The 23,856-nt window shown below is 45.3% G+C and overlaps 3 protein-coding genes across 53 annotated transcripts in view; 2 read left to right on the plus strand and 1 right to left on the minus strand.

Annotated features, from left to right (window-relative positions):
• Window positions 1-1,965, plus strand: part of Dgkq (diacylglycerol kinase, theta) — a 13,972-nt gene extending 12,007 nt beyond the window's left edge. For 10 of the 11 annotated variants that reach the window (XR_015636470.1, XR_015636471.1, XR_015636472.1 and 7 more), the window contains one exon: window positions 230-1,964. Coding sequence is in view for 4 of the 11 variants with exons in the window: in XM_087582078.1 (XP_087438204.1) it covers window positions 230-331 (102 nt within the window). In the remaining 7 variants the exon portion in view is untranslated. 11 annotated transcript variants of the gene reach the window in all.
• On the minus strand, window positions 1,756-18,431 carry Tmem175 (transmembrane protein 175). Of its 33 annotated transcripts, none has more exons than XM_087583675.1 (11): window positions 18,251-18,431; window positions 10,627-10,880; window positions 10,419-10,457; window positions 9,534-9,628; window positions 7,294-7,345; window positions 7,023-7,058; window positions 6,486-6,569; window positions 6,019-6,183; window positions 4,991-5,069; window positions 4,517-4,652; window positions 1,756-3,172 (listed from the first exon to the last, which is right to left on the minus strand). In XM_087583675.1, exons 2-11 carry the CDS (start codon window positions 10,768-10,770, stop codon window positions 2,506-2,508), a joined length of 1,497 nt encoding a protein of 498 aa, XP_087439801.1. In that variant the 5' UTR covers window positions 10,771-10,880; window positions 18,251-18,431; the 3' UTR covers window positions 1,756-2,505.
• Window positions 18,432-18,532: 101 nt separating this feature from the next.
• Window positions 18,533-23,856, plus strand: part of Gak (cyclin G associated kinase) — a 73,522-nt gene continuing 68,198 nt past the window's right edge. For 8 of the 9 annotated variants that reach the window (XR_015636827.1, XR_015636823.1, XR_015636825.1 and 5 more), the window contains exon 1: window positions 18,533-18,787. Coding sequence is in view for 4 of the 9 variants with exons in the window: in XM_087584406.1 (XP_087440532.1) it covers window positions 18,643-18,787 (145 nt within the window). In the remaining 5 variants the exon portion in view is untranslated. 9 annotated transcript variants of the gene reach the window in all.

Below are 23,856 nucleotides of genomic sequence, written 5' to 3' on the forward strand. Positions count from 1 at the left end.
GCCAGGTGAGTCCAGGCTTTGGCTTTCTGGGACCCCAGGTGTCAGGTGGCCCTGGTGACAGCCTCAGAGAGGAGGTAAGAACTGAAGACAGTGTTCAGTAGGCTGCAGGTAGCAGCTACGAGGCAGCTTTTCCAGGTCTTCCTCTTTTGTGGCGTGGCACAGAGGTCTCAGAGCTGTCTCTTATAATGTCACTCTGGCCTACTGACCCTCAATCCCTACCTTTGAACAGGTTCACATGCTGAGGAAAGCTAAGCAGAAGCCCAGGAAGGCTGGCGCCATCAGGGATACCCGAGTGGACACCTTGCCTGCTCCTGAGGGCAATCCTTTATAGAGGAGCCAAGATGAAAGGTCTCAGCCACCCAGCCTTTCTCATCTTTGGTTGGTCACACGCTGGCTGGCCAACAGATGGACTTAGCTGTAGCACTGACCATAGAATCTCCATGGGTCTTGGGATGTTTCGATCCCTCATCCTTATCCAGTATCACGTGCAAACTTAGGAGAGGGTAGGTAATGGTCACTACTCACTCCGCCTTAGTACCAAGGTATTGACTGGGCACAAGGCTCTGGAAAGCTTGTATTCTGCACAAGACTGATTCTCACAGGATGAGCGAAGCTGGTCCTTCCTGTTAGCCACATTCCTTCCCTCCTTTGAAACCTCTCTTAAGAACTCTCTTGGACCTAATACATCTGGATGCAGGCCATCCAGGTGGGTCCTCTGATTTCACTTTATGTTCTTTCAAAACAGCTAACCATGTTGGGCCCTGGCCTCCATGCTGCCTGTTCTCCTGTACTGATTAGATGGATGTGGCATCCTCAAGTCCCCTGGGCTTATCACTAGACAGCAATTTGGGCTGAAGATAGTTACAAGGTCTCATCCAGCTGGCAGCCATGAACTGACCAAGTTGTACTTAGGGATGGGAATCTTTGTCTACCCTGAGGGTAGGTGAGTTTAGCTATCACGCATGTGTCACACACAGCTGGAGTGTGTGCTAGGCCGTGTGTCCCTCCTTGACCACTGAGTGGGCACCTAGTGCCCAGAAAGGATCAGAACAGGCCGGGTGGTACCTGGCTGAGGAGTGTGTAAATAACTCCTGCTGTGGAGCAGCTAGAACTCCCTTAGACTCGACTTACAGCACTTTATAGACATGGTATTTGCCTGCCTACAGCCCTTCCTTGTAGATGTAGAGCTTCTACTCTGGCTCCTAAACAAATGGAAGCAGCTCTGATGGCCAGGCCTTGCTGGAGACACTGGGTTCACAGAATGAGACAAATGCTGTCTCTTCCATGCACCCAAGAATTCATTGTCACACCTCAGACCCTAGGAAGAATCTGCCCAGAAATGAGCTGTCTAGGTAAGCCTGGTACATGCCAATAATGGGCTAAAGCATAACTGTGTCATAGAGCTAAATAAAGCCCCTGTCAGAAAGTGAACACGTTAAAGACATTGAAAGCTCTAGCCTCAGCCCTGGATAGGGGGAGACTCACATGGAAAGTCTCCTGTGATGCTTACCTCCCACCCCCAAAAGTATGTCTAGAGCCTTTTCCAGTTTGTCATTACTCAGCTTGTGGACACCTTCAGAAGTGTGACACTGGGGTGGTGTGGACCAGGGTGTCTACCTGCCTGGCAGCTTCATAGGACCATTGTGCCACCCGCTCACCTGCTTCTGCCAAAACTGCATACAAGTGCATCAGATAGCCATTTGTGATCTCAGTGTGGATGATCATGTTTACACCATTTTCAATGTTCAAAAGAAATTCGTTGTGATGTAGTTTTTCCTTTTTATTTCAATCTGTAGAACTGTGTGTAAATTATGGTCAGTGTAGCATGTCCTCTGTATTTAAGTGAGACTGTCCTCTTGTGGAGTGTGTCCTGTCTACTGGTCCTATCTTTGTCTGTAATTTATCACTACCTGAATGTGATCTAATTTATATCTGGGCCAAATATAGTGTGGGCTTTGCTGTCCCGTGGCTGCCTCTTGTCTTTGTCTAACAACTGGTAGAGGAGTGGGCAGACAGACTGGCAGCCCCACCAGGGAAGCTCTGTACTCTTGAGGATGTGAGCCAGAAAGGAGCGTCTCAGCCTGAGTTAGCCTAGACTCGATGCTCGAACGCTCCGAGGAGGATAGCCTGTGTGGTCACATGCCGGTCAGAACAAGGAGGAGGGATGGGCCTCTGATCCTAGCTGCATGCTGCTGCATCAAACAATACCTCAGTGACGGCCCAAAGTAGCTTGTTCAGGTTAGTTAGACAAGTAAATTCCCCTGGCAATGTTGTGATCAAGGTAGGTAAGTAAATGGGTAAAAACAAATTCAGTTCCCATGAAACTCCTCACTGCAAAGTGTGAACAATGTTCATAGTTTTGAAATAGATATTGATATTTCACAGTGTAAACAATACTCGGGCCAATATATCCACAACTCCAGTGTCGCGATAAACTTGTACTAAGACATCTCCACAAGACCCTTTGCAGTATGACTACGATAGGCAGGAGTGGCTTTCTTGGCATTAGCAGGAGGCAGGCAAGAGCTGGGACTGTGTCTCGGGTTCACCCTGGTCTTGTTGGGGACGCTCTGGCCAGAGGTCCCATAGGACTTGAAGGCCTGCCAGGGCAAGGCGTACCAGGAGCCGGAGCAACAGGAACGCAAAGGGCACTGCAATCTGCATGAGGTGGAAGATGGCTGTGCTGAACCGACTCAGTAGGCAGGTGGCGGCAAAGGCCAGCAGGCTGGCACAGGGGTACAGTGCGAGCTTGGCAAACATGAAAGCATGTTCCTGCCCACCAAACTGCACAGCTGGCTGCAGTGTTTCTCTCTGGTGCAGCAGGGCTGTAGTCCAGATGGCAAACTGGAAGATGCTGGCAAAGAAGATGATGGCACAGCTGACACGCACACGCTCAAGTTCATCACGGGGTTGCCGGGCAAACGCCGAGGTCTGCTGGTAGGCCAGAGGGAGGCCCCCCACAAAGGCCAGTGACAGTATGTTGAACAACCCCATGGTCTGTGTAGCCTTCCGGACATGCAGGAAGAGTGAGTGGTGGGCAAACCAGAGCAGACCCACTGTGGCGAAGGAGCCGAAGTATGCCAGGAACTGTGGCCCATATGCACCCAGGGCAGCCACAAGGCTGCCACTGAACTTCTGTTGCACATCCTTGGGATCCGGAACATTGTCCTCACTGGGAAGTATGAACAGATGGCATTTGTAACAGCCTCCCAGAGATAACAGGACCAGAAGGGTAGACCAAGCATCATAAAGGGAATGTGAGAGTAATGTGTGGTCTTCAGAGCACAAAATGATCCCAACGTGCTACTTGACGTATTTAGCATTCTAGTCAGTTATTGTTCTTCACTCACAGTCCTAATTTAACCAGTCCTATATTCTCTCCCAACTGGTGGCCCTACCTGACATCCTATCCAGAAACCGACAGCCCTGGCTGGTTGTTGAGGGTCAGCCTTCTGAGGGCAGGAGATGTTCCACAGCTACCCTAACTCTTGCAGGCTGTGTTGGAGCATAAAGTCAAGGGATGGGAACCATGAGGAGATGGGAACCATGAGGAGATGCTCCACAGCTACCCTAAATCTTGCAGGCTGTGCTGGAGCATAAAGTCAAGGGATAGGAACCATGACCTGGATATGAATGATGGGACACCCAAGTACCAACTACTGCCTCCAAATCGGAGGGACACAGTGTGAGGGCAGGAAAGAGCCTGAGGTCTGTCAAAACCGCCAGGCAGAAGGTGGCAGCCTTCTTTTGGCTAGAATTCCTGCCCTAACCATAGCCTCTTGTCTGAGTCCTTCAGCCTTGGCTGCAGAATAGAGGCAACAGCAGGTTGCTCTGGAATGTTCCTAAAATCTAAGGCCTCAGGAAATAAGGCACTAATGAATATTTACTTTTAACCTATAAAATTTATAAATTATAATAGAAAAACCTACTCAAAAGTATCAGGAAAAGCACAGTGTTAGATGCAGAATCTAAAACTAGACTTGTGACATGTTTAATAAAATAAGAATGCAGGGGCTGGGGATTTAGCTCAGTGGTAGAGCGCTTACCTAGGAAGCGCAAGGCCCTGGGTTCGGTCCCCAGCTCCGAAAAAAAAGAACCAAAAAAAAAAAAAAAAAAGAATGCAATGGAATATTATTGAGCAACCACAGGCTAGAGGGGGGTAAGGGGCTTAAAAAAAAAAAAGAGAGACACTTGGAAATAAAAGTGAGCATTCAGACTAGAGCCCCAACAGTACTGTACTAGAGCTAAGCCACATACAAGAGCCAGTCCTAACAGGTATGGAGGTGGGGATAAGGCTGAGGGAGCCGCCTGCGTATTTCTGGGATAGAGAGCACAAGGTAACCTTGGAGAAGTCCTCTTCCTAGCACTTGTGCTGTCAGGCTGAGAGCAACTGTGATGAGAGGCACCTAAGGGAGGCTGATACTGATAAAACCTTTCTGGAGTTTCTAAGAACAAGACATTCTCAGACATATTATCACCTGGAAGATGGGCCAAAGCAGCAAGTTGGGGTTCTCACCAGATGTCCAAGATGAGGAGTGTGGCCACAATGGCATAGACACCGTCACTGAAAGCTTCCACCCGTTCTTTGCTGAGGGGCGCATGCAGGTCAATACTGAAGGGCTCTACATTGTGAGCTGGAGACTCCCTGTGGCCTGTGGACATACCAGGAGAAGAAACTAGCCTAGCTGAGGGACTATCAGACCATTATGGCTACCACTGGCCTCTTTTCCAAGGGGCCAGGGACATACAGGCCAAGAGGAGAAGTGATACAGAGATCACTGGTCAAAGTCTGCTTGGCTAGATGTTTCCCATAAGGGCAAGAAGTAGCCAGGGATCAGCAAACACACCAGATATGGGCTGAGCCAAGGACGGCCCGCCCTAAGCTATCACACACTGATGCCTTGTTCCCACTCAGTGATCCTTGGGAGTAGCCTGCAATCTGGCAGAACCTTCCAACATGCTTACTGTTGTAATGTGCATGGTTACCTACCCATAAATTTGTCTTTACACCAGGTGGTAGCCTTGCTGATGTGAGGGAGGAAGATGACAGTCACCATCAGCAGGTATGACTGCAGAAAGAAATAACAGGTCAGGGTGTTTGAGGATGGAGACTACTTATACCTGAAATCTGGTCCTACTCTTCAGCCCCAGGCAGAGGGGCAACTGGAGTCACAAAGGAAAAACCAAAGAACTGTCTTTTATGGAAATGAGGTGTATGTAAAGGCACAATCCCAAAAGGATAAAGTGCTATAGGGACAAATACATACCAGTCGTGTGCTTTCCTAATGAATACATAATGAATAGTAACAGCTTAACAAAAGGTAAGCATTCCAACTAAGAAATGTATGGGAAGAGACGACCCTTCACCTGTGCCGCCCTGGTCAAAGTCTGCTTGGCTAGGTGTTTCCCATTCAGCATTCTGCACCGTTTCAGTTTATAAAGTCTCTGTTCCCTGGGTCCCACCCACCCAGCTATGTTATTTCCTCGAAAGAAGTAGATCTCCTCATAGGGCTTTAAGTATGGCATTTGTAGCAGTCACAGGCCTTCATTAGTCTGTTTAAAACCTGAAATGTTTTTGAAATGCTTAGCAAACATTAATTTTCATGTATTTAATTTTAATTACATATAATTTTTGTTTTTGTGCATGTGTGAGGGTGCTCATACACTACAGTGCACATGTGATGGTCAGAGGGCAACTTTCAAGAATCAGTTCTCTCCTTTTACTATGTATGTTCAGGGAGCAAACTCAGGTATCAGGTTTGGTGGCAAGTACCTATACCAACTGACCATCTCACCAGCCTGTTACCAAATGTTTAAAATGATCAGCATTTGTTATTTTCCACTATTCTTAGGGTGCTTTGATTTAAGACTCAGTGTACTTTCACAGTATTTAAGCTGACTCTGCTCAAGCCAGTTCCCACAGCCTGTTCTGAAAAACCGTTTCAGCATTGCCTGTTCTTTCTTCTGCTAGCTAGGTTCTTTCACCTGTGATAAGACTTCTGAGATTCTAGCACTCACCAAGGGGAAGAAGAAGAGGGAAAAGACAGCTGCAACAAAACAGAGTGCTGGGCCACGGAGGACTAGGTGCAGAATGTGCCGCCGGGACAGGGCCCTATGTGTAGAGCACTGGATTTGTGGATTCAGCAGATGTGGGAAGTGGAAGGCATAACCCACGATCATTGCCTGGGTCAAACAAACAAACAAAAGAGGCTATAGGGCACCATCAACAGGTGGTGCCACAGCCAGTTAACCCTTGAACTAACATACACATTTCTATAGGTCAGGAGCAAGAGTGTCCCTCCTAGATAGCCTCCTACCCTGGGATGTTCTGAGAGTCTGGGGAGGAGAAGGGGGTTGAAACTCATTCTATTCTACAACTGCAAGGCCCTGGGTGAAGACCTGGACTACCTGAGGTATAAATCAGGATACTGGCACTTGGCCTGCATACCTCATGGCAAACACATATACATACCCTGTGTTCCTACCTGCACAGATCCAATGGCAATCACACACATGCAGAACAGGAAGATGCCCAGGGGCACATCAGGGAATGTTACCATTAGCGAAAACTGTCAAAAGAATCACCACAAACCCCCAAAGGATTATCAGAGTGAGGTTCTGAGATAGTTTACAATGAGCTTCCCCTCTCTGTACTGGGCACTGAGCAGAAACCTGTCCTAGTGTAGGGGCACTGGTGTGGGGCTGGGGCTAGGAATATTCAATCCAACAGAGCAATTCCACCCACTGATTCCTTTAAAGCTTGTGTCACTAATTCTATGTAAAATCCCCTAGATCTGAATTCTCTGCATTATAGCCCTGTGTACAGGGGCCAACAATGGGCTACATTAGAATTTTAAATGCTTGTTGATATGCTAATAGGGGTTACAGAGCAGGCAGGAGCAAAGGGCCTCCCGCACTCAAGGCCTTTGCCTCCAGCAGCCCTAAGCTCTCTCTTCTACTCAGCTGAGGGCAGTCACCCAGATGTGCTCAGTGAGGGGTGCAGGCTGACGGCTGTTACTCACTGTGTAGGGCAGAAGGGTGATGGTCATCATACAGGCCTGCAGTGAAGGGAAGGAGGGAGGTCACAGTCACTCCAGGAAGGCAGAAGTGTATCTGTAGAGTTCTAGGGCTAGACCCAAAGAGCCTGTACCCCTCCCTGTCCTGGACACACGGATCCCATGAGCTATCTGAGGAGCTTCTAGGAATGCACAAAATCCAGGCTGTGGGAACCCATACCTTCTCTGGAGGACTAACTGATAACTAAGCTCATTTTTCAAAACAACACTAACTCACCAGGTTGAGCAAGGCAAGTGTATCATCTATTTTTCCAACAACCTGGAACAATCTAAAGTTAGGAGAAAGAAAGGACAGGCCATCATTCAAATATGGCGCCATACTATTACCTCCCACAGTACTTTCTAGTTAATATCATTGAAGATGCCACTTTTGACCACACCATTTAGTGTATGGGACTGATGGGACTTAGTAGGCTCAGGTGCTATGGAGCCTGGGGACTGGAGTTTGATGCTTAGACCCACGTGAATGGGGGAAAGAACTAAGTTCTACAGGTTACCCACACATGCGCAGAGTAAATGTGATTTGTAGAAATGTAAATACTACCTACTCTGTGGAAGTTTTATGTGGGAAGCACATACCTTTCCCACATATTCTTCCCATCACGTGGCAAAAACAATCTTAAGAAACCAACTGTATGACCAGTAGCTCTTTTTTTTTTTTTTTTTTTTTGCGGAGCTGGGGACCGAACCCACGGCCTTGTGCTTGCTAGGCAAGCGCTCTACCACTGAGCTAAATCCCCAACCCTGACCAGTAGCTCTTATGAACAGATTTCTCACAGAAAGCCTTGAGCTATGGAAGTTTTAACTGTCCAGGGAGTTCCTGCTAAAGGCAGGACTAGCAAGTGTGACTGTGTCTCCTGTCCCAGGAGGTTTGTCCAGCAACCCTTCCTGAGAATAAGCCTCTGGGGATGTGGGGCCACAGCTCCATCATGTAATACATTGTTTTCTAGACATTATGTCTGAAGTCCAGTTTGAAGAAAGGAAGTGCTCTTTTCTCATTCTTTCCCCAAAGATTTCATATACTGCACTTTTTAGAATTTGTTATCTAGCAGAAATAGTTTCATATGGAGACACTACAATATAAATAGAAAACAAAGTGAAGCACTATCCTTGCTCCATGAGCAAAGGCTGCCAAGGAAACTAAAGCCTATCATGCCGGGGCCTACAACAGGGCTGTCCCCAACAGTGCTGGACCATGACTCAGATGTCACCCATCTAACACCAAGCACATGGCCTTCTTTTTGGACTGGACTCAGCTGAACTGCCATCTCCACTCTAGGAAGTCACCTCTAGTTAGTAGCAGTGACATGAGCTCATTTGGGCTGAAGTCTTCCTTAATAAGCCGAACCAAAGGGGCTTCAACCCTAGAGGCAGCAGGCTACCTGCTGTTTCTAAGCTTATGTGTATAAGAGAGCACTCAAAGCGAGACACAGAACAGATCTATGAAGTTCCTCACAGGCCCGAGTCTCAAAACCTGACTGTTGATATGCTCCACAGTGGGTGTGGTCCTGGTGAAAGAACCATGAAGCCAGTATAGGGAAGGTTGGCTAAAGTTACAGGGAAACCAAAAAGATAAGCCTGCCCAGTTTTTGAAACACCTATCACCATCATCTTGCTGAAAACAAGTGTGTAACATGAAATACATGCTGCACTTTTAAATAGCAGTGAGCAGAACACAGGCCTTTAATCCCAGCACTCAGGCAGCAGAGGCAGGATTTCTGAGTTCAAGGTCAATCTGGCCTACTACATAGATGTTTCTTCCCCTCCCTAACACACACAGAGGGGGGGGGGCAGACAGAGAGACAGAGAAGTCATGAAATGTTTACTAGGATCTGCAAGTTTTTCTGCACCTTGAGCATTCTCTGAAGAATATTTTCTTTGAACATGCTAGTCTGCAGCCAGGTATGTAACACCCACATGCCCAGCTCTTCCTATAGAAGCCTCCTGTCCCTCTGTCTGTCTGGCATTCAGTGGTCAGGGGCTCATGCAGCTATGGAGCCCTGTGATCTGGAATCCTAAGGAACCTTATTCTTCCCTAGGACAAAACTCAGACATCAGAATGTAATCTATAGGCTCAGCTTCCATACAGGGAAGGGTTTATGGTTGGTCTGAGACATAGCCATTAAGTTTGTATTCTCTCTCTTCTCTGCCATATTCTATGCTGGTCTTCAGTGGGTCTTCTGCCTCTCCTAACAGACAGGAAAAGGGGGAGGGTGGTGCTGTAGAGCCAAGTCTTCTTTGGAGCAATCTTGACCATGCTGTACTCTTTCGAGTACAAGTCTCAGAGTGAGAACCAGAGGCCAGGGTGGGAAGAAGTAGCTCCCCTGGGACACAACATGTGAATCGAACAGCCCACAGATACCAAGAACAATACAACTCTGCAGTAGTGTAACAGTCCATGTCTTTTGTCCACCCTGAGTAAATCATGACAATGAGGACCCTGGGTTAATTCCCTACCTGGTATGTGCTGCCCAGGCCACAGTTACGATTAGAAATGTCATGAGGTAGACAGCAATCCTAGTTGCTAGAAGTTTCTGTATACTTTTGTCAAACTGCTGTATGAAAAGAACACTGCTATTAGAACAAAGTAACACGTGATCCAACAGTGGTCATTTCAATGGCAAGACTTACCCTATGGCATAGCGAGGCATTTAGAGGGTCCCCAGTCTCAAAGTGCACAACACAGCCTATGTCTGCTGTGAATCTACCTCACTTCTACCACACTTGCCCCACACTACAGCAGTATTGTGAACATACTTTACAAGAAAAACCCCTGCAGTTCTAGGACCTCCCCAAAGATTTACGTCAGCTTACAGGTATGGCTGGAGTCAGGCCCCCTGCTGGGGGCTGGCTGGATAGAGCTGCAGCCTGCCTCCTGCCTGCCTCCTTCAGGGTGCACAGTAGGCATGAGTCCTGTATGGTGATGCTAATCACATGGAATGAATCCTCAGTGCTGTCCAAGCCTCAGTTATTCCACTAAAGGGCTACATGGTGATGACTCCCATAAAGAAAAAAAGCCCATAAAGTCAGATATAAATGAAAATTCTTTTAGAAAAGCTCTTTGTTACCCACATAGGATGGCTTGGTAGACATCCGGGGTGGGCATGGTTCCTTTTCCTCTCAGTGGAGGATATCAGTGCCTGTCTACCTACCTAGAAATCAAACTTCCTTTTGCCAGAGCCTGTGCTTGAGCCCCGCCCTCCTGCTCTGAATACACATCCTTCTAGGAGGGAGCACTGATGTTCTTCCCACTCAGTAAATTCCCTGCCTTGGGGTTGGCTGCCCAAGCCCAGGTCAGGTCTTCTTACTGGCCCACTGTACAAAGCAGACTGTTCCTATTACCTGTTCTGGTGAGATCTCTGTGTGGGTCACAGGCAGGATCTAAAGGAACAAAGACAAAAATGACCAAGCAATACTTCTGGGGCTGGGCTCTTCAGTAGTTATGTTGGCTCTTGACCACTGCTGGGCAGGCTGCACCTGCATGAAAGGTTTGGGCATCCGAGGCTGCCACAGAAAGGAGTGGTAGGTTTGAGGCGGGCCCCACACTGACCATGACAGTGGCGATGATGGATAGTAAGGCATCACTAAAGCCCAGCATGCGGTGGGAGCTCTGTGTCCCCTCCTCATCTCTCCTGTATAGGGATGAGTCTCCCTCGGAATCCACTGCCTGCTCCTGGACCTGGAGCCTGGACATGGTGGAGTCACCAAGTTGTCACAGCAGCCTGGGAAGAAGTGTAGCTCTGAGCATATCAGAGGGATGTTTCAACCCTGTAGACTTCAGCCATTTCGATGCAGAGACAAGGGCTAGGTATAGGGGACAAAAAGAGAGACACTTCACAAAGGAGCCTTTCCAGATTTCCAGTCACAGGCTAAGAGTATCAGCATCAGACTGATCAGTGAGCTCTGTGATTGGACAATACATTCTCTGTCTCAGCGAGAAAGCTCTGATGGTACAGGGTAGATAGCATGGTACCTGAAATCTGACCCCAAGTCTCCCCTAAAAGCTGCTTTGTCAGTTACCTTGAGTTGCACAACTCTCGGCTAATGAGAATGTCCCTGAGGGCCAAAACTGCCTCAGGTCAGAGTCTGGGACGTTTTTAAGTTTGTCAGAAACAACGCTGGGTAGACAAGTGAAATGCCATCTGGGATTCCCTACAAGGAGAGATATTTGTGCCCCAGGAGCAAAGGGCTAAAGTAAAGCTATAGAATCCATCTGCATTCCACACTGGACCCAATGGTAAAAACACAGGGAACCACTCAGCAGCCACAGGATATGGAAGAGGTGAGGCACTAGCAAGTATTTTTCTAAGTGCCCAGTTGTGATCAGAGTGTTGGTGCGGGAGCGATGCTAGGGCCCACTGCAGGCATGTGTACAGGTATGTGTTGGTGTTGCCCAGCCTCAGACACGTGTTAGTTCTCCATGAGGCAGATAGACCTCCATACTCCGGAGCTCATCCTTCAGGCTTCATGTAAATCAGATGTCCATCCAGAGTCCCAAATCACAAATTTCATCTCTACTTAGTTGGAATTGAGCCTCTTAAATGGAAGATGATGTGGACTTTGAAACAAAAGATACAGGAACCTCAGCCACTTCCTAATACAGTGTCTAGCAGTACGTAGAAATGGCTTTGTGGTACTCTATTTTTTTTTCTTTTTTTCAGAGCTGGGGACCGAACCCAGGGCCTTGCGCTTCCTAGGTAAGCGCTCTACCACTGAGCTAAATCCCCAGCCCCATTGTGGTACTCTAAAACCAGCCACATAAAATAGCCAAAATGTCTACTTCAAAGACTGGCAACCTGGTCATGCTAAGGTCCAGCTGGCTGACAATTTTTGCTGTTGTTTTGTTATTCGAGACATGGTTTCTCTGTGTAGCTCCAACTGTCTTAACTCACTCTGTAGACTAGACTGGCCTCGAACTCAAGAGATCCACCTGCCTCTGCCTTGTGTCCCAAGCGCTGGGATTAAAGGTGTGTACCATCATCATTTGATTTGACATTGACATTTTTACTGGGAATATGTAAGTATCAGCCTGCAAACTCATAACATGGATGTCACCAACATCACAAGGACTAGCTGATTGGTATCCAGGATAGGTACCTTTACTTGCACCAGGACACTGTGAAGGTAGGAGAGGACCTTTGTCTGCCTGAGGTACACCTTGGCAAAGAAGACTGAGCAGTATAACTACAGTGGAGAAGAGACCCTAAGTCTGCCATGACAGATAAGGCAACTGTTGCAATCACAGCCACAGCAGAGTAGGGCGGCAGTGGGGGCAGCAGAGCCCACAGAGGTTCCTTCCCCATCCTGGTTTTCTCTGGCTGGACTCGTATATACTTTGGTTTTCTCATCCCTTCAAACTGTCAAGGAGACCCTGCCCTTTAACTAGCTACCCTGGCCAGGAATGAGGGGGCCACAGCCTTTGTGAAGCTACTTGTCTCTTTTCTTTATAACTCTGGTAGTGGGAGGGGAGTGGGTGATACTTGTAATTTGGTTCCCCTCCCTCTTCTTTTAAAATCAATTTGGAATCAGAAACCTATGGATTCTAGCAAATGGTCCTTGTTCACTTTCTCCTATTTAGCTCTGGTCTGGTCCCCTGTTTTTTTTTTATAACCTTTTCCCCCCAAGCACCATGTCTTAGGATTCTTTACTATGAGACACCATAACCAAGGCAACTCTTATAAAGGAAAACATTTAACTGGGGCTAGCTCACATTTTCAAAGGTTTAGTCCATTATCATATGGTGGGAAGTATGGCAGCATCCAGGCAAACACAGTATTAGAGATGGAGCTGAGAGTTCTACATCTTGATCTGCAGGCAGTAGGAAAGTGTATACCACACTGAGCATATACAACCTCAAAGTGGGCCCACACAGTGAGACACTTCCTTCAACAAGGTGACACCTACTCCAAAAAGGCCACACCTCCTAATAGTGCCACTTCCTACGGGCCAAGCATTCAAACACATGAGTCCATGGGAGCCATCCTATTAAAACTGCCACACACTGCTTATACAGACCGAGGACCAGGCCTCTTCTCTCTATCTCTTTCCAAATCCCTTTAGGGTGGTGAGAAGAACAGGGAAGGGACATGCTCCTTCCTCAGGTATCTGGTAGGGCCCTGCTCCCAGGGGCTTCACTCTTTCCTACGGGCTCTCTCGGACACATTGTTAAAATAAAACCTGAATAAAACTACAGGTTTGATATAAAAATATAAAAACAACTAGCAGAACTCGAAAAATGGACAAAGAATGCATACATTTTCCTAACAATGCAGTGACTGGTTAATAATCACATTAGGAGAGACTGAACATCATTACATTGTCTTAGTGAAAACCAAAGCAAAGACCATGATGAGACCATACCCTACTAGGATGGCTGTAATAAAGATAAAAATGAGTAATGCGACAGGGATGTTGGCAAACTGGACCCTTGTGTACTGTTGGGGGATATCAAAGGATGCAGTCACTGTAGAAAATAGTATGGCAATTGCTCAAAAAATAAATAAAAAGCAGGATTATTACAGGGCCAAGCAATCTCACTTCTAAATATTCAAAAGAAAAGAAAGCAGAAAAGCTGAGGCTTTTAAAGTACTTATACACCAATGTTTACAGAAACAGTATTCAGAATAGTCAAGAGGAAGCAAACAAACATCAGACAAAATGTAGTGTGTGCACACACACACACACACACACACACACGTATGTGCTCACAACATACACACTTTTTGTGCTGTTTGTACATGTGTGTGTGTGAACTCTTGCTTATGATCCTATCACTAAGGGTAGAGGTAAGGGTTCAAATTTGAACAAGTAGTCTTTTGTTTTTTGTTTTTTGTATTTTGTTTTTTCCGGAGCTGAGGACTGAACCCAGGGCCTTGTGCTTGCTAGGCAAGCACTCTACCACTGAGCTAAATCCTCAACCCCTCAAGTAGTCTTTAAAATAATTTTTTTGCATGTGTACTTAACCGTAGTACTAAGAACACAACTGGGGCTGAAGAGTTGGCTCAGCAGTTAAAAGCACTTGGTGCTCTTGTAGAGGACCTACGTTTGATTCTAGCAGCCACATGGAAGGTACCAACCCTCCGTTGACTCCTGTTTCAGAGGGCCCAACATGCTCTTGTGACCTCCAAGGGAACGGGACACAACAGAGTGCATATATACATAAATATTATTAAAGAGAAAATGTACACCAGCCTCGCACCTACAATTCACATGTTCAGATAGCCAGCAGCTATATCTTCTCTTCATCATATATCAGGGTTTTGTTTTGGTTATTTTTTTTTTTTTAAAGACAGGGTTTCTCTGTGTAGCCCTGCTTTCCTAGAACTTGCTCTGTTGATTATGGTGGACTTTAACTCGGAAATCCAGTCTTTGCTGCTGGGAGTACTAGGATTAAAGTTGTTTGACATCACATTCAACTCATAGATAGTTTTTTGTTTGTTGGTTGGCTTTTCAAGATAGGATTTCTCTGTGTAGTCCTGGCTGTCTTGGAACTCACGCTGTAGACCAGACTGGCTGTAAACTCAGAATCCACTTGCCTCTGTCTACCGAGTGCTGGGATTAAAGGTGGGACCACCACCACTGCCCAGCTGTCATATATAGTTTTTAAGACACATAAAATAAAGGAGGGAAAAAAAACCCAAGACTGAAAATACTGGGACATGGAGTTGAGGGATAGTGATTTTAAAAGACAGAATTCAGGATTTCTAAATTATGAATCTCACATGAGACAGTGCCCAAAGCTTGTTTCTAGGTTACACCTGCTATGTACTAGGCCCTAGAGACAAACCAGAGACATCCACCTGAGAGTACATCAGACACACCAGCAAGCAGGGAGGGAAAACTTCCAGGATGGGCCTACCTACCACCCAGAATGGGAGCTGTTGTTTTAAATCAGGAATGGGTACTGGGTTTCTGTCAAATGCTTTTTGTCATCCACTGTAGCCCTGGCTGCCCTGAAATTCACTATAGATCAGGCTGTCCTTGAACTTACACAGATCCACCTACCTCTGCTTCTCACTTCTCAAGGTGTGCCTCACTAAGCCAGGCTATTTTGTTTTGTTCTTCACTTTTTAGTAAGTATAAATTACATTGGTCAACATTTAAATACAAAATCAACTTTGTATTCCACAGATAACCTCAACCAGGTGTGAGATATATATATATATATATATATATATATTCACACACACTGGATATACACACTGGATATCCATATGTGTATATATATATATATATGTGTGTGTGTGTGTGTGTGTATACATACATACATACATACATACATACATACATATACTGGATATCCTCCATTTAAGATGCCAAGAAATAGTATTTCATATGTCAAAAAAAATGGAGAAATGAGCATTTTACTGGCTGAACATTTTCAATCCCAAAGTAAAAAACTGAGTACCATTGTTGGCACTTAAAAGTTTTGGATTTTGGATTAAGAATGGTCTAACTTTACCAGACTTATTTTGCTAAAACATATTTTAAAGGATTTTTTTGAATGTATGTTTATGAAACATGTTTGTTGTTTCCTTGTATTGTTTTTGCCAAGTTAGGTAGGAGTTGGGAAATACTTCAATTTTCTGTATAAGTTCATGTAGATCTTTAAAAAATTGTTTTCTTAGATGTTTAATGAATTCTTAGTAGAGCTATGTAAGTCTGAAATCTTTGCAGGATTTTAATCTAGAAAGTGAATGCTTTAACAGGTATAGAATTGCTTAAGTTACCTATTTCTTCTTGGGTAAGCTTATGCTGTGTTTTCAGTGAATTCATTTACTTAGCTAAGCTGAATTCATTGGGAAAATGTTCATGACAGCCTCTGGTTATCCTTTCAGTAGACATTTCTCTTATTTGTGATCTTAGTAATTTTAGTTTTTCTTATTCATATTTGGCCAATGACTTCTAAGTTTTATGGACTCAGAGAATCAGTTCTTATTCATTGATTATTTATTGTTTGTTTCACTGCACTTTGGTATTTATCTTCCTTCTAATTACTTTGGGTTTCATTTTCTCTGTTTTTTTTTTTTAAGACGGATGCCAAGGTTTCTGAATGTGGTCTATTTCCTACAATGACTTAATAGCATCCCATAATTTTGAAATTCTGTATTTTTATTTTTAACAGTACAATAAAACTACTTATGATTTCTTCTTTAACACATAAAAGGATATTATCCTTTTCCATTCAGATAATTTTTCATACTGCTAATTTCTAGTTAAGTTCATTGTGATCTGGTAACATACTTGTTTCATTACCCAGATGTTCTAGATAAGTAGATGTTCTTTACACACTTAAAAAATATGTGTATTCTGCTAATTAATATTAATGCTGCTTGTTAATAGGAATTACTAATTACTCTGCTAATTAATAGGGTTTGCTCTATAAATGGTCATTAATTCGAGATGTCTGACAAGGTTATTCAAGTCCTCTATATCCTTTGCGATTTTCTGGATACTTATCAATGATTAAGAAAACTACCTCAACCTCCAATTTGTCTCTCTCTCCTTGTGGGTCTATTAGCTTCTCAGTTAACACACTTTATAAACGTAGCATTACTCGTGTTTATAGTTGATACATCCTTTTTTGTTTCAAATTAAAAAATGTTTATGTGTGTGACTTTTGCCTACCTACACATATCAGTGTGTACCACATGCACGCTGAGATCCTAGAGGTTTAAAGAGGGCACTGGAACCCCTGGGACTGAAGTTGTAAATGGTTGTGAGCCACCATGTAGATGCTGGGAGCTGAACCCTAGCACTCTGCAAGTATTCTAAGTCACCAAGCCATCTCTTCAGCATGGACACATCCTTTTTATGACTTTATCCCTTCATCATTATAAAATAACTTACTCTTCGGCAGTATCTTTTACTACGAAACCTACGACATGAGAATGTGTTGGTGGGGTAAGAGCACAGGTTCAGTTTTAAATTTGTATGTGTTCATACATGAGGTGAGATCACCAGGAGACCCTAAGATGTAGCACCAGTTAAGATGGTCTTGAATTGGGATCTACTAGGATGCCATAGAAATGATCTATAATTACACGATTTAGAATTTTCCACTTGTCCTAGGTCATGCCAGCAAGAGTTTGCGGTATCAAGTTTCATTATACGCTCTAGTGGATTAATTATTCATGAGGCTTCTCATGATGTTGTTTTAGGTCTCTTGAACGCTACTTAAGCCTTGGGTTCCCTACCTTTTCCTCCTGCTTTCACGTTTATTTTCCTTCTAAATAGTGAAATCTCAGGCCACCAAAAATATCCCTTCAACTTCATCCCAATAAAAACATAGTTACCTGCAACTGCAAGCCCTATTTCCTCCACTCTGCCTCTCATAAGTGTTTCTCTTACAGAAAGGTGCTGTTTCTATGCCAACACTAAATATCCTATATTTGGTTGTGACTTGACTGTCTATTGTGCTATTCTAAGAGACAGCAGTACTCCTCTCCACTGTACCGGGAAGCCTTTAGTGTCTCTCATTGACTTTAGGCTGCTCAAGTCTCCCATCTAAGACGTTAACACCACACTGCCCTTTTAGCTCCCACACTCTCCTCCACAAATCTCCTCAGTTACTGCCATCTCTACCTCATCAGCTCTTTATTCCTCCAGGTGTGATCCACAGCTTCTACTTCACCACTTTCAGGAAACTACTGTTCACCTACCCCGTATCTCACTGTATACTAACAATCATCCTTCATTTCTTTTCTACTTGACTCTCAGAAGAACAGGTGAGTCCCCCAAAGGCATATTTAATAACATACAATTCTGGGACAGTTAAGATGGTGATTTGGGCTTAAGGATCCACTTTTTAGTCCAAAACCACATACTCTTATCTAAGGCTCAGCAGCGTCATATGGCTTCAGAAATCACGGAGGTACAGAGACGGGTGGGGAATCCCGTGATTTTGTCTCACCTGAAATGGACAGCTCTAAGTGTTTGACATCAACAGGATTCTGGGTCCAGTACTGCCAGGTGACTTTTGTACACACGTTGTGAAGCTTTTTTTTTCCCCTTTTAAATTTACGGTTTTTAGTCTTAATACTAGCGACTAGTTCATCCTCCCCCAAACCTGTGTGGGCCAAAACATAAGTATCTGGCTGCTTGTCTGCAAGATACCCTCCTCTCCTAAACCCGGCATTAGGGGACACTAGAGTGGGCTTCAGGCCTCGCTTTACCTTGAGGCGTCAGGCGCGAGCGGCGGGCTCTGGGGCTGTCCGCAGCGCGCGCCCAACGTCCCGCGACGCTCTAGCCACCGAGGCTGGACCCGGGCCAGCGGAAGCAACCGGACGAGGTTAGGGTCAGATGGCGACGGCCCTTACTCCGTGCCTCCTAGGAGCTTGGCGTCTGTAGGCTCGCGCCCTCTGCGCCTGCGCCAGCTGCCGGCTCTGCAGAAACACGTGCCCTTCCGCTTGCTGCGTCAGGGCGGGGCCGCGGCGTCGCGACGCAACTCGCTCTCTGACTTACGTCACGGCGCGGGCGGAAGATGGCCGGGTTGGTTGCCCGCAGCTGCTAACCCGGCAGTGCGGAGCTGGAGCCTGGCTCCCGCTGCCGCGAAGCGGCCGTCGCCATGTCGCTGCTGCAGTCTGCACTGGACTTCCTGGCGGGCCCTGGTTCTCTTGGCGGAGCTGCCGGCCGTGACCAGAGTGACTTCGTGGGGCAGACTGTGGAGCTGGGCGAGCTGCGTCTGCGGGTGCGGCGGGTCCTGGCCGAGGGTGAGGCGTAAGGCGTCGCCAGGCCGCGGGAGGCAGGAGCTGCCCAGCAGGGTCGCTGCTGGGGTGTGGTTCAAGTCAGGGCGCGCGAGGGTCACCGCTTTAGGCCTAGGTAGCAAAGAGGATCGTGTCCAGGGTGTGAATCGAGTCTGAGACCGAGAGAGTCACGACTGAGGTGTGGGTCAGATCAGGGCCGCGGGGAGTCATCTTTCTGGGCAGGGTCTGCCGGAAAAGTCACGGCTGGGATGTAAATCAGGTCATCGCTACGAAGGGACACCGCCGGGGTGTGTGAGTCAGGACGGAGGGGGTCTTGCCAGGAAGGGAGCCCACAGGGAAAAGTGGGTTAAGGCCTTTGGTGGTGACTGCAGAGGATAGGCTACTTCTGGGTTGAACACTTCCTGGTGGGTAGAGTTAGTGCAAGGGACATGCTAGCAGGTGGTTGTCCAGTAAAGGAGGCCTGGGACTGGAGGGATCACCTCTACGTAGCGCCAAAGCTGTATCTGGGGCATATACAAAAAGATTGAAAGGTGGAGTCAAGAGGAGAGCGGAGTCACTCTGGGGTCATAAGCCGTTGTTACTCTTTGTATCCTATGCAGCGTTGTTGTTGCATCCTGAGGACTGTCTTGAGGTGGAAGTGCTTGTGCTGAGTTCTGGGGCCTGTACAGTCTTCCCTTGCTTGGGGAGGTAGGGGATAGATTGTGGGACCCTATAGCCTCTTTTTCTTTTATGGCCTAAGTGTTTGCCTCACCTCTTGAATTTTTCTGTAGTGACCTTGTATAAGTTACAGGAAGCAGAGCCCGTTGGTGTAACCTTTAGGAACCTGCTTGATAGACAATTCCATAGTTATGTGTCTTGACGCCAGCCTAGTTTGTAGGTTCCTCACTCAAGATCTGTAATCAGCCTGTGTGGAGGAGTTTTCTCTTCTGTGATTTTACTTTTTTTTTTTTTTTTTTTTTTTTTCGGAGCTGGGGACCGAACCCAGGGCCTTAGTGCTCTACCGCTGAGCTAAATCCCCAACCCCTGTGATTTTACTTTTTTAAAGATTTACTTTTTTTTTTTAAGAGTTTTTTTTTTTTTTAGATTTATTTATTTATTATATATGAGTACACTGTACTGTCTTCAGACACACCAGAAGAGGGCATCAGATCTCTTTACAGATGGTTGTGAGCCACCATGTGGTTGCTGGGATTTGAACTCAGGACCTCTGGAAGAGCAGTCAGTGCTCTTAACCGCTGAGCCATCTCTCCAGCCCCCACTTTTTTTTTTTTTTTAAATGGTGTTTTACCTGCCTCTGTCTCCGGGCATTATCTGTGTGTACTGCCTGCTGAGACCAGAAGAGGACATTGGATCCCCTGGAACTGGAGTTAGAGACAGTTGTTAACCTCTATGTGGGTGCTAGGAATCCAGTGTTGCTCCTCTCCTCTGCAAGAGCAACAAATCTCTTAGCCTCTGAGCCATTTTTTTTGTTGTTGTTGTTTGTTTTTTTTGTCCATCAGTATCTAGGCGTGTGCCAGATCTCAATAGCTCTGAAGCTTACCTGCTAAACATAGTTATGTTCTGACAAATTGGAAATTGGTTCAGGGAGAAGAGTGGCCTGACCCAGGTCTGAAGCACCTCTCAGGATTGGCGAATCATCTCGATAAGGCTGTCCCTGTCATTTTATGCTTACTGGGAGCAGGGAACTTGTTTAACACTCTTTACTATGGAAGAGCAGAGGTTTTCACAGTGTTCTCCACTGTGATTTACATAGATTTGGATGTGATTTTGTTGAGAAGACGTCTAGTGCTTTTCCCTTCAGAGATGGGTTTAGGACCTCCACTAACAGTCTGATATGTGACACACATTTCATCTATTGAGATGACAAAGATGATGCCAATCAGTTTGTTCATTCTGAAGATACCAGGCAGTTGCCTTAGTTTTTTGAGAAATTCAACGATGAACTGATGGTGCAGGCCTGTAATCCTACCGTCCCGGGAGTTTGAGGCCGGAAAATTCTAACTTCAGGGTCTGCCTGGACTACAGGTAGAATTAAAAGCCAATCTGGGCAAGTTAATAAGATGCTGTCTCAAAAAGTGAAAAGGGCTAGGGGTGTGTGTGTGTGTGTGTCTGTCTGTCTGTCTGTCTGTCTGTCTGTATTATAGTTCAGTGGTATAGCACTTGCTTAACATTTATGAGGCCCTGGGTTCAATCTGAGAACCAGAAGGGAAGAGAAGAGAAGAGAAAGACTGGGTTTCCTTTCTTATAGGATGTAAAGTAAGACACATATTCAGATAGTAGAAGGAAGAGGTAGCTTGGGTGTGGCAGTACAGTAAACAGTGTGAATTCCAGGTTATATGGAAGGCCTGCTTCTATAAAAGGGGGCCAGAAGAAGATAGCTGTACGCTGTACCCACCTGGCCAAGAGGCCATCTCTAGTAGGACATGGTTCCAGTCACCAGGAGAGGGAGATTGTGTAAAGCAGGAAGCTTACTCAGACCACATTGAACCCAGGATGAAAAACCAGGAAGTGTGGGCAGCCACTGTCTCTAGCAGCTTGTTCCCTCTGCTCTCTGGCCCAACTGGGAATAAAAATAATCAGTGCAATTTTAAGCCATAGATTTCCTCCTTTTAGACTTAGGTATTTTAAGTGTGTTTGTTTGTTTGTTTGTTTGTTTTTCCGAATCGAGACAGTAAGAAATCTGTAGTATTTTGCATAGATTACTTAAATGATTTTCCTGAACAGCAGCCATAGACCATGGTCCATTGGGATTTAAGCTGTCTTACAAGAACGTGAGGGAGGCTCTTAACAACATCAGAACTTTTCAGGTTCTAAAAGAGGACTCAGGTCATGACCTTACATCATGGGATGGTCCCAGAGGGGCTGAGAAAAGTTTCTATAGTCAAATAAATTGCTCTATAAATGAATAAATATTCTCACTGTACGCAAATTGCTTCTCTCAGTTTATATCAGGTTTTGTCACAGGTATTTATGATAAACTAAACTTGGTTGTCATACAGTTTTTGTAGTTATTATTAATTTGATTCTGGAGAGAGAAAAAAGTTGTTAGGCAGAACCAGAATAAAAAACCAGATAGCTTTTTATTCATGTTGGGATTTGTCCTGTCTTCACTAATTTTTTTAATTATGTTTATGACTGTGCTCATATGTATACACTATGTGCATTCATGATATCAGTGGAGGTCAAAAGAGGATATGTGATCCCCAGAAATTGAAATTTAGGAGGATTAGGACCAACCATATGGTTGCTTGGAACTGAACCTGGAACCTGGTCCTCTGTAAGAGCAGGAGAGCTTTAAACTGCTAATCCATCTCCCCAGCCTCTGATTTTTGATCTTGATGTTGTGTCCTATAGCCTTCCAAAATTATAGTTTGTTCCTCTCTTTTCTTCATGTGTTGGTGAGGGGCATGTTATGGCCAGCACGTAGTCAGAGAATGACTTGCAGCTGTCACTTCTCTCTTTCCACAATGCTGATTCTGGGGATTGAACACAGATTGTCAGACTTAGTGGCAAGCTCCCTTATCTACTGCCAATCTGCCTTTATTCTTCTATTTTCTCCTCTTCCCTTTCCCTCTATTTTCTTTCTCCCTTCCTTCCTCTCTTTTTCCCTCTATTTTTTTTTTTTTGAGATTTCACCAAATGTGTTGCATTTTGAAAGATGGTGTTAATCTGCAATAAAAACACCCTTACGTGTTTTGTGATTTGGATGCCTTTGATTTTCTTTTGTCTAATTGCATCAGCAAAAGGATCTTGTACAATACTGAGTATCAGTGATGCGCCTTGGCCTTCTTCCTGATATCATTTTACCACTAATACTGTTGCTGTTGGTCCTTTAGGGACACTCTCTATAAGGTTGAGGAAGTTTCTTCCTAGTCTTGGTTTACTGGCAGTTTTAAATTTTATGATAGGACTGTGTATTTAAAGGAGACACCGGGAAGGCTGAGGTAAAGAATGTAAATTGGGGGTGGGGAGTAAAAAAAAAAAAAACAGAAAAAGAAAAAAAAAGAATGTAAAGGCATAGCAACCTTGGTTTTGTTTTTGTTTTTTTATTGGATATTTTTGACTTACATTTCAAATATTATTCCCTTTCCTGATTTCCCGTCCATAATCCCCTGTCCCATCCTCCCTCCCCCTTTTTCTATGAGGGTGTTCCCCCTCCCCAACCACCTCCCCTTCCCACCCTGACATTCCCCTACACTGGGGGGTTCAGCCTTGGGAAGACCAAGGGCTTCTCCCATTGGTGCCCAACAAGGCCATCCTCTGCTACATATGCAGCTGGAGTCATGGGTCTGTCCATGTGTAGATGGTAGTTTAGTTCCTGGGAGCTCTGGTTGGTTGGTATTGTTGTTTTTTTGTTTTTGTTTTTGGTTTTTTGTTGATTCTTTTTTTCGGAGCTGGGGACCGAACCCAGGGCCTTGCGCTTCCTAGGCAAGCGCTCTACCACTGAGCTAAATCCCCAACCCCGATATTGTTGTTCTTAAGGGGTTGTAAGCCCCTTCAGCTCCTTCAGTCCTTTCTCTAACTCCTCCAATGGGGACCCCATTTTCAGTTCAATGGTTGGCTGTGAGCATTTGCCTCTGTATTTGGCATGCTCTGGCAGAGCCTCTCAGGAGACATCTATATCAGGCTCCTGTCAGCATGAACTTCTTGGCTTCATCAGTAATGTCTAGGTTTGGTGGCTGTATATTTATGGGCTAGATCCCCAGTTGGGGCAGGCTCTGAATGGCCGTTCCTTCGATCTCTGTTCCAAACTTTGTCTCCTTATCTCCTCCTGTGAATATTGTTATTCCCCCTTTTAAGAAGGACTGAGGCATTTGTACTTTGATCGTCCTTCTTCTTGAGCATCATGTGGTCTGTGGATTGTATCTTGGGTTGTTTTTGTTTTTGTTTTTTTTGGGGGGGTTTTTTTGTTTTGTTTTGTTTTTTGTTTTTTGTTTTTTTTTTTTTTTTTTTTTTTTTTTTTGGAGCTGGGGACCGAACCCAGGGCCTTGTGCTTCCTAGGTAAGCGCTCTACCACTGAGCTAAATCCCCAGCCCCTTGTTTTTGTTTTTTAAAGTTTACTTCTTTATTTAATG

Source organism: Rattus norvegicus, chromosome 14 (genome assembly GCF_021556685.1).
Source record: "Rattus norvegicus strain SHRSP/BbbUtx chromosome 14, alternate assembly SHRSP_T2T, whole genome shotgun sequence".
Classification (NCBI taxonomy): Eukaryota; Metazoa; Chordata; class Mammalia; order Rodentia; family Muridae; genus Rattus; species Rattus norvegicus.

Excerpts from the sequence above, each read along its gene's own strand:
- Tmem175 (XM_087583674.1), bottom strand. The coding sequence starts at position 10,770 with ATGTCCAGGCTCCAGGTCCAGGAGCAGGCAGTGGATTCCGAGGGAGAC. Across the intron at positions 7,059-7,293 it reads CACTTGCCTTGCTCAACCTG|GCCTGTATGATGACCATCAC; the intron begins GTGAGTTAGTGT and ends CCTTCACTGCAG. Across the intron at positions 5,070-6,018 it reads CCCTCTTCTTCTTCCCCTTG|TCATACCTGCTGATGGTGAC; the intron begins GTGAGTGCTAGA and ends TTCTTTCTGCAG.